We start from the raw sequence: 14,461 nt of genomic DNA, 5'->3' as shown, positions 1-14,461 counted from the left end.
CATCCACAACCACCCATTTACCAAAAAGCAGGGAGCCACCTTCTCAGACACTTCTTGGCCTAATGAAAAATCTGGGATCATCTTTTTGGAGTTCTGGTACTTGATGTGCTCTCTGTGGTGATATCTGCCATGAGATGGGTGGGTAGAGATTTGCAGTTCACCTGGCCATGCAGGATGCAGTTCTCCTCTTCTGTCCTTTCAAACCCATTGATCATGGATATGCATTATTTTCAGAGACAGAGGCTATTCTTTGCTCTAAAATCTATGTGCTGGCTACTGCAGGGATCTCTTAATGGCTTCACAGGATGTATTCTGGATTGACATTACTCAGTGCATCCATCAGCTTCATTGTGGCCATGCCCACTATTTTTTTCTAGGGGAATTCTGGCCATCAGGGTACTGGCACAACATCTTGAATGTTCTGGGAAGGTGCCTGTGGCCCAAACAAGCCAAATCATCTTCCTGTATAAACCAGGGAGATGAAGTGGTCACCAAAGACTCACAGGGAAAGAACCTGCAGAGGCCCAGCAATCTCACCTGACTCAATGACCAAACATCCTGGATATCAGCTCTTTGTAAAGAACTCTGCTAGGGACTAGGGGCATAATAGTGGATACTACACAGACCCTGCTCCAGGGAAGTTCACATTTTGGAAATTGAAACAAAGGTGTAATCCAACAATGTTGTAGGACAGTAAAGAGAACAATAACAAGAGAAATGTGTTCCAGGGATACTAGAAATTGTACAGGGGAGGAAGTGGCTCCGTGTGAGGAGGTGGTGTTGAAAGCCTTTAGCAGATGAAGTTTTGATTGAGCTGGGTTTTGAAGGATGATCAAGAGTCTTCTGGGCTGGGGCTGGAGCTGAGTGGTAGAGTGCCTAGCATGTGTGAGACCCTAGATTTGATTCTCAGCACTGCATAGAAATAAATAAGGAAAGAAAGAAAGGAGGGAAACAAGGTCCATTAAAAACTAAAAAATATTTTTTTTAAAAAGTCTTCTATGAGCATGAGAGCATTCTAAGCAGAGGAAAGTGCATGAGTAGTTATTTAGATATAACCTTTTTGGGTGGAATTCAAGGATTTTGTAATGAGAACACCCAAGGAGACAAAACTGATTAGAGGACATTTAATTCTAATGTTTCACTTGAGTTTCTGATAAGAAGCAATAACTTTTGTGCGTAATGATAACTCTGATCGAATTTTGATTGATAATTTTTATTAAACTGAACTCAAAGATCAAAATGGGCATGTCTCATGACTCACTGCCAAATGCCAAGGTGGAGGGGGCACCTAGAGTCTGCAATAGGGGGTGGGGCATAGGTGTTTTTTTCTACTGGCTGTACATCTAGCTCCACCTCCTTTCCCAGCATATAAATATGCCAGACTGACTTCATTGACTCACAGCTGTTCACAGAAGGAAAGCTTGGAACCTTCTGCCCTGTCAAAAGATAGCTCACATAGCTGGAAGTCAAACTCAGAGGAGAAAATTTTGGAAGGAAAGTAGTGATGGAAATGATCCCAAACTTTTCCATGGAAACCTGGGTTCTCCTGGGAATCAGCCTGGTGCTCCTCTATCTGTGAGTAACTATCCCAGTTTCTATCCTCTTCAAACCTCTCATTTCTGTGACTAGGAGGTTTAGTGATATGATTTGATTTGGAGGATGAACTTTGGAGTGAGTCTCAGTTTGAACTTAGATTAATCAACCAGAAGAGTTCAGTAGATGCAGATTGCAAACAACTGGACACCTTCTGAAAAGTGATGCATGCTCTGCAAACTTTCAGAATTCTGGAGGTAAAGAGGGGCCTTCACAAGTTTCTGTGTCATTGTTTATCTTTTGTGTTCTATGTGAACTAAAAGAGATGTGTAGGAGGCTTGTCTCCTGTGGAACAGGTGGTTCCTGCTCCTCCTCTCCATGTCCCAGCACCATTTGTAAAATGCATCAAGTGCACCCCAGGTGCTACCATAGGCTCAGACTCAGTTCTTCCCTCTGTTCTCTTCCTTTTCCCTGAAATAGCCCTCCTTCCAAAAACTCAATTCCTCCACCTTGCAATATGCAACTACTGCAGAATGATGAAAGTATTGAGCAAAGACCTGGGAGAAATTTGGAACTTTTATTCCTTAAGTTAGCATCAGTGTAGAGATTTGTTTCTTCCTTGATATGAAACCTAATGGCAGCTTCAGGAGACAGAAGTTAAAAAGCCAATTTTGTATTTTAAACATTTTCCCATGATATTCCAGTACAGGAGCATGAATAAAACCATCTAGTAGAAGAATTCCTTTAAATAGTGGGATTTCTGGTCTGAGATTGTGACTCAGTGTTAGAGAGCTCCTCTGGAATGTGTGAGGCACAGGGTTTGATCCTCAGCATCACATAAAAATAAATAAGTAAAATAAAGGTATTGTGTCTGCCTACAACTAAAAAAAAATATTAAAAATAGTGGGATTCCTGGTTTCCTGGAGCAAGTGAAGAGAGCAGTTATTTCTGACGAAGGGTAGAAGACATTGCCCCAAGGAGACCTTTGACTTCTATCTTAAATCCACTTTTACAAGAGTAGGCATTCATAATGATGTGAAAATAGAAAATATAAACCTGGTTGTGTAACAATTGAAGTAAAGGATAATATTCAGGCTTTTGTTGCATCTATTTTCCCTCCAGTGGCATTTTAAAATTAATGGAAATGTTTTAATTTCATTCTTTCAATAGTACAATTTTTTTGAGGTAAGTTCCTCATGTTTCTTTTGAAGGTCAAAATAGGACTCTTGGATTCTGTATATGTAAAAACCAACCTGTTTAAAAATTACCTCACCTTTTTTTTAAAAAAAAAGAGAGAGTGAGAGAGGAGAGAGAGAGAGAGAGAGAGAGAGAGAGAGAGAGAGAGAGAGAGAATTTTTAATATTTATTTTTTAGTTCTTGGCGGACACAACATCTTTGTTGGTATGTGGTGCTGAGGATCGAACCCGGGCCGCACGCATGCCAGGCAAGCGCGCTACCGCTAGAGCCACATGCCCAGCCCAATTACCTCACCTTTTTTGAACATTTGAAGAAATATTAATCTAATACATACATCCATGACATAGATTGCACATGTCTTTAAATATACCTGCCCAGGTATATTTAAATATACTAACTCAACAGTTTCCCATACACCAGTGTTCTTAATCTCTTACATCAGATGAGTAAGACAGAATGTGGACCAGGAATACAATAAAAGGCATCCAGATATGAGTTACGAAAAAGTGGAAGAATATTCCTCTCTGTTCAGAGAAGAAGGCCCAGAGTGGAGACGGCCCCCACTGGAGGCCACTAGAGGGGCCAACATAATGGTATCAAGTCATCTTCCTGAACTGACACCAGTGAGTGAAGTGACCTGGAAGAAATCTAGGCTGAATTACTCTTTTCAAGTTCATGTTTGGGGACTTATATCAGATATTCACTGTAGCATTGGGAGCCTAATGATGGAATTAGTTACTTTGAGCTAATTATTATGACTTTTGGAGTCTCTCAGGGAATGTGAGAGAGGAGATGATGAGCAGATGTAATCAGGGGCACTGGAGTTTTTGTTGTTATTTAGGGCCTACATGTTACCTGCCTGGCTTCACTGTTCCCATTCTTGATCAGTGACTCATGAGCCACTATATACACACAGTCACAATCCCTTGACCTGGATTTCTCTTCCACTTTTAGATATGGGACCTATTCACATGGATATTTTAAGAAACTGGGAATTCCAGGGCCAACACCTCTGCCTTTTTTGGGAACTATTCTTAATTATCGCCAGGTGAGTGTCATTTGAGCCTCTTATGGTTGCAAACATCTGCTTAGTTACATCAGTAGAAATTCAACTCTGTGAGGGAAGTTTTAAGAGTTCTAAGCTTCAGAAACTGTGTGAGGGCCCCATCCAAAGCACAGTTTTACCCTGGGGCTCTGTTTACAACTCCTCCTGGCCTCAGGTTCACTTCTGTTGATGAGCTCAGGACTCTGGCACATCCACACTGTAAGCTGTGGACTTTATGTTCAGCAGACTGTGAGCATTCTCACAGAGTTTTCATTTTTCTCAGTGCAGATTCTAGGAAGACACACTCAAACCTCTGGGATGCTTTATTTTCACAGTTAAAATATTACAAATGAAACTTAGCAAGAGGAACATTGATTGCTTGGTTTTTGTGATGAAAACTCAGAGCCAGTGTCTACCTATCTGTGTCCTATGTGCAGAGAGGTAGCAACTTCCCTTTTCCAAGTTGAGCTCCAATACAGAAAGGCAAGCCCACTTTTATTTGCTCACTATGTCACTTACTTACTCAACAAGATGATTGTGATAACATAAATCTCCTAGGCTAGAAGAGGTTCCTGGTGCCTTTACTCCCTAATTCTACCAGAATTCTAGAGAAAACATGAGATAAATTAAAATGATACTCAACGAGGAGATAAAAGATCATTCATAGCCCTGGGAAACACTCATTTTCCCTCAGCCTGGGTTTCCTCATGTGCTCATGGAGGTGATCATTCAGAAGGTCCCAGTATTTCTGAGACAACACAAGGAGAAGAAGTACTGCAGAAGAGAAGTATGTCATATTCATAGACAAGGGTAATTGGTTGAGTATAAATAATACTTAGAGAAAATTCAAGTGACTTTACATATTTCATTTCAAACATTGCATATTTTCTCTTTTCTCCTCAGAAGCCTCTGAGTAAGAGCTTCTCTCTAACCACCTGTTAGGAACATCAAGCCTGATTTCATGGGATTTGGGTCATTTGATGCAATGTCAGTACATTTATAATAATAATGGAATTTCATATTGTTCTTCTTCCCAGGGTTTGATTAATTTTGAGACAAAATGTTATAAAAAGTATGGAAAAACATGGGGGTACGTATTTTGGAAATTTCTCTTTGGAAGACTTGTTATGATGTGGTGCCCCAATGCGTGAGGACAACCTCAGCCCGGAGCTTTTGGGATGCAACCCTCTGTGCTGCACAATCCTTGGAGGCTTGTCCTGCCAAGGGTCCTGCATGTCACCAGGAGTCTGGGTCTACAGTCTGACTTAGGTTGAGAATGTTGCATGTTTTCACTTTTCTCTTGCTTTTGATGACCAAGAGACTCCATCCTTACTTTGTGTCCAATGTCCTATCTTCCCCATTTTTATTTCTTTTTGACCCCTTTAGCTGAATAAAATGTATTATTTGAGAACTTTTTTTTTAAATCATGGGCTTACAAATCTATGGCATCATCTCTTTCCTCCATTGATTTCCTTTTAATTTAAAGACAAAATTCCCTTATTTAAATTTCAGATTTAATGTACGCTTTTGAACAAAAGGCTGGGAGGTACTGGGAAGTAGATGGGAAACCATTTCTGCTCATCTTTTTTTTTAATTTCCTTTACTTTCTTTCTTCTTTTTATTTGTCATCATTATTGTTGCTCATATGCCATTTTTAAGTTTTCAGCATTGACTTTTCAATGAAGTAGACCCAAGCATTTCTTTCTCTCCTTCATCCATTATGTTAAGACCAGACATAGGATGTAGTTACACCACAGAGTTCCCTGGTGGATTGATGGGGTTTATATTGGAGGGTGGTCTTAGCTAATTGTAGCAACTATTCCCTTCAGAGCTGGCGGGAGTTTGGTGAGAGCCATAGAAGAGGTGTAATCATTTTGCTCTACACTAAAAATAGTGGTAGAAGACATTGACTCTTCTCCATTTTCTCTCGTCAATCTCCCAAAAGCCACAGGGCTGGCTAGAGTGTTCTGCTCAGTTGACATGCCCATAGATACCATGTGATCCAAGGACACAACATGCCCCACTGGATCTCCAAAGCCCCCATTTCAGCTACCACTTGAAAAACTTAGTAATTATGAAAGTCAATTATCTACCTTAATTTTTTTCTTCACTAACCTAATAGCCTTTTGAATAATCCAATATTTTGTGATGTAAAGTGTTATATAGACTACGGGCTGAGGCTGGCTCTCAGTGGCAGGGCGCTTGCCTATATCATGTGTGAGGCACTGTGTTTGATCCTCAGCACCACATAAAAATAAACAAATAAGGGCATTCTGTCCACCTACAATTACAATAAATAAATAAATAAGTTATGGAAATTAGTGTAGACAATACTATTGTATTCACCATCTAGATTTAAGAAGTGTTCCAATGCTATTTCTAATTATGATCTCTTAGAAGATTTTTTTTTCTATGTACTGTAGATTAGGCAGTTAGAATAGGTAACATCAGGATCAAAGTCTGGATTTCTGCTGCAGAATCTGGCCTGTTAGATTTAACCAGCCCTATTTTTCTAACACAGCCTATATGATGGTCGACAGCCGGTTTTGGTTATTATGGAGCCAAGCACTATCAAAACAGTGCTCATCAAGGAATGTTATTCTGCCTTCACTAACCGGCGGGTATGCATTCACTTTTCAACATTTTAACATTTATTTGGTTATTTTAAAGTTTTTAATTTATTCTTTTCAGTTATACATGACACTAGAATGTATTTTGACATATTATACATACATAAAGTACAACTTCCCAAGCCTGTGTTTGTACATAATGTGGAGTTTCTCTGATTGTGTATTCATATATGAACATACGAAAGTTATGTCTGATTCATTCTACAGTCTTTCCTATTCCCACCCCCTCACCCTTTTCTTTGTTTCCCTTTGTCTAATCCAAAGTAACATTTATTATTAACTCAATTTTTATTCTGAGATATTTATAAATTCAGAGGGCATTCTTTGCCAAAAAATTTACCAGGCAGTTGCATGTATAATCTGTTTTACCCAATGATAATTTCTTACATGACTATAAATTTATAAAGTTCCTTTGTCTATACTAACAGGAAATTGATACAATCTAGGCTTTTTATTTCCATTTTTCCTGTTTTGTGTGCCTATATGTATGAGTGTGCAGCTCTGTGCAAATGTATCACATGCCTACAATTTGTGTAGATAGATTTATATTGTGTTTTTAATGTATTTTCACAAATTCTTCATTAACCTCAGAAATATGCCCGGTTTCTTGTGTGCTAACTACATTGGACAAAGATTGCACCTATAAATAGGGAAAATCCTATCTGTATTTCTTTCACTTATTTGTTTTTATTTTCCTCTGATATTAGCTGGGAGTTCCAGTGTGAGGTTGAATAAGAGCCAGAGGAGTGAACATTTCTTTTGAAGGATATAGACTTTAATCTTCCAAAGTTTACCCTAATTTTAGATGAGGCTGGTGTGTAAGTGTGTGGATTCCCATACAATCTCTATCTTCACTTTTTAAAAACTTTGGGTGCTGGGTTTAGCTCATTTGGTAGAGTGCTTACCTTGCAGGCACAAATTCTGGGGTTCAATCCCCAGCATCACAAAAATATTTTTTAAAACTTTGATTAATGTATGACATTTGTGCATAATAATAGGATTTGCTGCTATGTTCAATACACACATATATTCCACTCTGCCCAAATCCAGCCTCTATTTACTTCCCAACATGTCCAAATCACTAATCTACACTCAGATTAATGTTTTTACTTGTCTTTCTATATGTGGCTGAGCAGATATTGTTGAATTATTCCTGATGCTTGGGAGAAAGCATTCAGTTTGCCACCAGGAAGTGTATTGATAGCTGAAAGTGGATTTTTAAAGAATCTCTTTATCAAGTTGAAGAAGCTTCCCTCTGTTCCTAATCTCCTAAATTTTTATAGTGAATGAGTTCTGGAAACACATTTTGGGGTTGGTGTACTGGGGATTGGACTTAGAGGCATTTGACCATTGAGCCACATCCCTGGTCCTATGCTGTATTTTATTTAGAGACAGAGTCTCACTGAATTGCTTAGCACCTCACTGTTGCTGAGGCTGGCTTTCAATTTGTGATCATCCTGTCTTATACTCCTGAGCTGCTGGGATTACAGATATGCACCATTGTGCCCAGCTGGAAGCATACATTTTAATTAAAAAATATATTTTAGATCATAGAAGTAAATTTCAAGGGTTTTGCTTTGATGGTCTAGCACCTAGGTGAAAATAAGAATTATCTTCCTTTCTCCTTCTGCCCTTGTAGAAAATATTGGAAGAACTTCCATTAATAACTTGTTTTTTTCTGTATTACACTTATATTCCAATCCTTTAATTTCAAATATTTGTATTTTTAAAATTATCATATCTAACCACCCATTTTTCAAGATGCTTATGCTGTAAATGCATATAAAGACAGAACTGTTCTTAGGTAACATACAGTTGACCAAGAACACCTGGTATCTGTAACCAACTGATTTCTGCTCTGCACAGCCCTGGGGGTTGTACTAGGTTTTCTTAGGTCTTCTTTATGTCTATTCCCCTAGAAAAAGCTTTCAACAGAGTGAAAATTTTTCATCTAAACAAAGGTTGGAATATAAAGTCCAAAAACAGTGTGAGGTCCCTGGGTGTCTCTTCCAACCTCACAGGAGGTTAGGCACTTGGAATAAATACTATTGAGTGACTGACATAGGGCTAGCTACCTAGTAGGCAGTCACTAAACATTTTTTTAAATAAATGATGCTTGTTTTTACAAACTTTTGCAACTGTGGAGACCTCCTCATTTATATAGGACAAAATCTCTTTTCCTTTGGACTCTAGAATTTTGTTCCAGTGGGATTTATGAAAAAAGCCATCTCTTTGTCTGAGGATGAAGAGTGGAAGAGAATAAGAACACTTCTGTCTCCGACCTTCACCAGTGGAAAACTCAAGGAGGTAATAAAATAGGAGGGCTTTTCACTGGAAACTTGAAGAATAAATTTGGGGATGGGTAGAAAGCGAGATACATAGTAGTCCCTTTCCAAGGGATAGCCCTCTGAATTTGAACTTCCTAAAAATGTTCTTTTGTCTTTATGTTTTAGAAGATATATAGAAAGATTCATTATAAATGTCTCATACTTCTTCATCCTGGGAAAACCATAGCCTTGGGGACTGAGTCTCCTCACTTAACTATGGACAATCTTGTGTTTTGTGCATAGATGTTCCCCATCATTAACCAGTATGGAGCTGTGTTGGTGAAAAACATGAGACTGGAATCAGAGAAGGGCAAGTTGATCAACTTGAAAGAGTAAGTAGCAGGGCAGCTCGGGCATTCCAAGCTCCACCAGGAGCCCCTCCAACTGCCTGACACAGAACTGAATTCCAACTGCTGAGCTAGTGCAATGAGCAAACAAAGCAAGAGTTTGGAGTCACAACTCCAACTATTCACCCAAGAAGGAGCTGCTCCCAGGAGGAGACAGGGCAGCTGGGGGAGAAAGGATCTCTTCCTATCTGCCAAGGTTTATTTCCCTGCTATTTATGACTTTGAATATACTAGAAGAAAAAATACTGTCAAGGTCAAGGTCACCTTTTTTGAGTCAGTACCTCCACTCTTGTCCTGCTGAAGCTCAGTTTGTACACAACTATCCATCATCCTCATTCTACTTCTGCTACTGTAGTGTGTCTGATTATGGAACTTATCCCTGTGTGGGTGAACTTCTTGAGTTCAGAAGTGAGTCTAACTCAACTCACTGTCCCCATCACTCTTGGCACAAGGTCAGCATTTCATTTGCAACTCATAAAGGCCTCATAGTAAGTTTGAAGGGATCATGGACTCATCTGATAGTCCATCAGATAACTGAGTGTGTGTGGCTCTCTGCTTGTCTTGTCTGAGTATGTGGACTTACTCCTACTTCTTGCTGCATGTGTAGTGGAAGGATTGGGAAAAGGCACTGATTTTACTTTTCCATGTCTTTCTCTATTCAGCATCTTTGGGGCCTACAGCATGGATGTGATCATTGCAACATCATTTGGAGTGAGCATCGATTCCCTGAACAACCCACAAGATCCCTTTGTGGAGAAAGTCAAGAAGTTCTTAAAATTTGATTTCTTTGACCCTTTGCCCCTCTCAATAAGTATGTGGCCTACCATGCTATTAGTTCCTTCTCTCCATTTAAATAAGATCATTATTGTTATGTAATTAACATGTCTTTTAATTTATACACTTAATTTATACAACTAAATGGGTTTCAGTACAAAGATATATGCAACCATCACTAGTGACCATTTGTCAACTCAGAAGCAGGCTACCATTTCATTATCAACTCTCAATTTTCCAAGTCTAAGCAACCATGAATCTATTTTCTGACTATAGATTTGATGATACTGTGAGTTTTCTATTAATGAATCCTACAATATGTGGCTTTGCATGTCTGACTTCTTTCATTTATCATTGTATTTTCAAATTCTTCCATCCTAAGCATGTGTGAGTACTTCATTTCTTTTTTTAGAGAGAGGGAAAGAGAGAGAGAGAATTTTTAATATGTTTTTTTTAATTTTCGATGGACATAACATCTTTATTTTATGTGGTGCTGAGGATCAAACACAGCGCCCTGCGCATGCCAGGCGAGTGCACTACTGCTTGAACTACGTACAGTCCCAGCCCTTCATTTCTTTTTTAAAAGAAATTGTTTATTTATTTGTTCTAATGAATTATATATGACATCAGAATGCATTTCACTAAATAATACACAAATGGAGCACAACTTTTCACTTATGAACTTTTCATGAAGTAGATTCACAACATTTGTGTCATCATATATTTTCCTAGGGCAATGATGTTCATCTCATTCCACCATCACTCCTACACCCATCCCCCCTCCATTTCCCTTGCCCTATCCAAAGTTCTTTCATTTCTCTGATGACTGTCCCACCTATTATGAATCAGCATCCACTTATGAGAGAAAACATTTGGCTTTTTGTATTTTGGTATTGGCTTACTTCACTTAGCATGATATTCTCAACTTCATCCATTTATCTGAAAATTCCATGATTTTATTCTCTTTTAATGCTGAATAATATTCCATTGTGTATATGTACCATATTTTCTTTATCCATTCATCTGTTGATGGGCATCTAGGTTGGTTCTACAGTTTAGCTATTGTGAATTGAGTTGCTATAAACATTGATGTGGCTGCATCAATGCAGTATGCTGATTTTAAGTCCTTTGGGTATAAACCAAGAAGAGAGATGCTGGGTCAAATGGTGGTTCCATTCCAACTTGTCTGAGGAATCTCCATATTGCTTTCCAAAGTTGTTGCACCAATTTGCAGTCCCACCAGCAATATAAGTGTCTTTCCCCCCACATTCTCACCAACATATATTTTTGCTTGTTTTCTTTATAACTGCCATTCTTATTGGAGTGAGATGAAATCCTAGAATAGTTTTGATTTGCATTTCTGTAATTACTAGAGATGTTGAATATTTTTTCATATATTTGTTCATCAGTTGTAAATCTTCTTCTGAGAAATGTCTGTTCAATTCCTTAGCCCATTTATGGATAGGGTTATTTGTTGTTATTGTGGGGTTTTTGGTGTTAAGTTTTTTTGAGTTCCTTATATATCCTGGAGATTAGTGCTCTATATGATGTGCATGTTGTAAAAATTTGCTCCTATTCGTTAGGCTCTATCTTCACCTTATTGATTGTTTTTTTTTTGTTGTTGTTGTTGTTGATAAGAAGCTATTTAGTTTGAATCCATTCCATTTATTGTTTCTTGTTTTTATTTCTTACACTTTAGGAGTCTTAAGGAAAGTTTGAGCCTACTTTTTCTTCTATTAGGTTCAGGATCCCTAGCCTAATTTCTAGGTCCTTGATTCACTGTGAGTTAAATTTTGTGCATGGTGAGAGAGACTTAATTTCATTCTGCTACATATGGATTTCTAGTTTTTGCAGAATCATTTGTTGAAGAGGCTTTTTTTCCAGTGAATGTTTTTGGCACCTTTGCCTAGTATGAGATAACTGTATTTGTGTAGGTTTTTCTCTGTATCTTCTGTCCGTACCATTGGTCTACATGTCTGTTTTGGTGCCAATATGGATTTCCAGTGTTGCCAGCACCATTTATTGAATAGGCTCTTTTCTCCAGTGAATGTTTTTGGCACCTTTGTATAGTATAATATAACCATATTAATGTGGGCTTGTCTCTGTGTCCTCTATTCTGTACCATTAGTCTACAAGTCTATTTTGGTGCAGATATTATGCTGTTTTTGTTACTATTGCTCTGTAGTATTGTTTAAGGTCTGGTATAGTGATGCTTCCTGCTTCACTTTCTTGTTAAGGATTGCTAGCTATTCTGGGTCTCTTATTTTTCCAAATAAACTTTATGATTGCCTTTTCTATTTCTGTGAAGAATGCCATTGGGATTTTAATAGGGTTGCATTAAATCTGTAAAACACTTTTGGTAGTATGGATTTGCCAGAACATAATTGAGACTTTTTGCATGTATGTTCATTAAAGATATTGGTCTGAAATTTTCTTTTGTTGATGTGTCTTTGGCTGGTTTTGAAATCAGGGTGTACTGGCCTCATAGAATGAGTTTGGAAGTATTCCCTCTTTTGCTATTTCATGAAATAATTTGAAGAGTATTAGTATTAGGTCTTCTTTGAAGATCTTGTTAGAATCTGTCTGGCTGGGTCTCTTCTTTGTATGTAGGCTTTACATGGTGTCTTCTGTTTCCTTGCTGGTAATTGATCTGTTTAACTTGTGTATATTACCTCTATTGAGTTTGGGTAGGTCATGACTCCAGAAATTTGTCAATGTCTTTGATATTTTCTATTTAATTGGAGTACAAATTTTCAAAATAGTTTCTAATTATCTTATGTATCTTAGATGTGTCCATCATAATATTTCTTTTATTATCACAGATGTTAGTAATTTAAGTTTTCTCTCTCTTTATTTGTGTGACTAAGGTTTATGAATTTTATTTATTTTTTTCAAAGAACCAACTTTTTGATTTGTCATTTTTTTCAATTGTTTCTTTTGTTTCAGTTTCATTGATTTCAGCTCTGATTTTAATTATTTTCTGTCTTGTACTACTTTTGATGTTGATTGTTCTTTTTTTTGGGGGGGGGCTTTGAGATGTAATGTTAGGTCCTTTATTTATTGATTTTTTCTTCTTTCAAGGAATGAACTCCATGCAATGAATCCCAGAGATTTCAATATGTTGTATCAGTATTCTCATTTACCTCTAAGAATTTTTAAATCTCCTCTCTGATGTTTTCTGCTATCCCTTGCTCATTCAGTAGCATATTATTTAGTCTCCAAGTGTTGGAGTAGCTTCTTTTTCATTTTATCATTAATTTCTAATTTCTTTCCATTATAATCTGATGGCATTCATGGTAGTATTTGTTTGTATTTGCCAAGAGTTTCTTTGTGGCATAATATATGGTCTATTTTAGAGAAGGATCCATGTACTGTCAAAGAAGAAAGTGTATTCACTCATTGATGGATGAAATATTCTCTATATCTCTTAAGTCTAAGTTATTGATTGTATTATTGAGTTCTATATTTTCTTGGTTTAGCTTTTGTTTGGGAGATATATCCAGTGGTGAATGAGGTGTGTTAAAGTCACCCAGTATTATTGTGTTGTGGTCTATTTGACTCTTGAAATTAAGAAGAGTTTGATGAATGTAGATGGCCTTTACATTTGGCCTTTTCATGTTATCCTGTAATTAATTGTTTGGGGCATAAGTATTTATAATTGTTATTTCTTGTTGATGAAGCTCTGGGTTTAGAAATCTGAGAGATCCCAATTGATTTCCTCCTATATGTAATCTGATTCCTTTGTCTTGTGGCTTTTAAATTTCTTTCTTTATTCTGTATGTTAGGCATTTTTATTGTTATTGCCTTAGTGTAGATCTGTCATGATTTTGTACACTTGGTATCCTATAAGCCTTTTGTATTTGATTTTCCAATTTATTATTCAGGTTTGGAAAAGTTACTGATATTATTTCATGGATAAATTATTCATTCCTATGTTTTGGAACTCTATACCTTCTTCTCTCCCAATAATTCTTACATTTGGCCTTTTCGTGTTATCCCATAATTCATGAATGTTCTGCTCATGGTTTCTTACCATCTTCACTGTGTGGTCAACTTTACTTTCAATTTTGTATATTTTGTCTTCATTGTCTGAGGTCCTATCTTTCAAGTGATCCAGTCTGTTGGTGATAATTTCTATTGAGTATTTTAATTTGGTTTACTGTTTCCTTCATTTCAAAGATTTCTTTTCCTTTTTTGGTAGAATCTCTATCTCCTTATTGAAGTAATCTTTTGCTTCCTGTATTTGACCGTGTAGCTCTTTATTTAATTGACCTTTTGTTGCCTATGTTTGCTTTCTTTAATTCACAGAACATTTTAATTACATACATCCTGAACTCCTCTTGGACATCTCTTCTGCTGTGCTGGCCATTGGTTCTAGTAATGTATCTTGGTTTGTTTGGGGCACTTTATTCCCTTGTATTTTTCATATTGTTTGTCTTTCCCTTTAGCAGTGTAGATCCAAGGTATTACAGTTTTTACCAATAGATTTATAGTGTCCCTGCAGAATTCCATGACCTCTCTTTTCAGGAGGAGATCAATATTAACATATACCAATGAAAACAATATGCAGGCTTAATTAAACCAAATAGCTTTCATTGAGATGTTTCC

At 37.3% G+C, this 14,461-nt stretch overlaps 1 protein-coding gene across 1 annotated transcript in view; it reads left to right on the top strand.

The window, feature by feature from the left end:
* Positions 1-1,504: 1,504 nt before the first annotated feature.
* Positions 1,505-14,461, top strand: part of LOC144251902 (cytochrome P450 3A9-like) — a 30,353-nt gene continuing 17,396 nt past the window's right edge. Inside the window, exons 1-7 of the mRNA XM_077794557.1 lie at positions 1,505-1,575; positions 3,685-3,778; positions 4,813-4,865; positions 6,297-6,396; positions 8,599-8,712; positions 8,976-9,064; positions 9,742-9,890. Coding sequence (XP_077650683.1) covers positions 1,505-1,575; positions 3,685-3,778; positions 4,813-4,865; positions 6,297-6,396; positions 8,599-8,712; positions 8,976-9,064; positions 9,742-9,890 — 670 coding nt within the window. The remainder of the gene's footprint in view (positions 1,576-3,684; positions 3,779-4,812; positions 4,866-6,296; positions 6,397-8,598; positions 8,713-8,975; positions 9,065-9,741; positions 9,891-14,461) is intronic.

This window comes from Urocitellus parryii, unplaced genomic scaffold (genome assembly GCF_045843805.1).
Source record: "Urocitellus parryii isolate mUroPar1 unplaced genomic scaffold, mUroPar1.hap1 Scaffold_264, whole genome shotgun sequence".
Classification (NCBI taxonomy): domain Eukaryota; kingdom Metazoa; phylum Chordata; class Mammalia; order Rodentia; family Sciuridae; genus Urocitellus; species Urocitellus parryii.
Note: the sequence above shows the minus strand (reverse complement) of the source record. Positions and strands in the feature narration are given on the sequence as shown.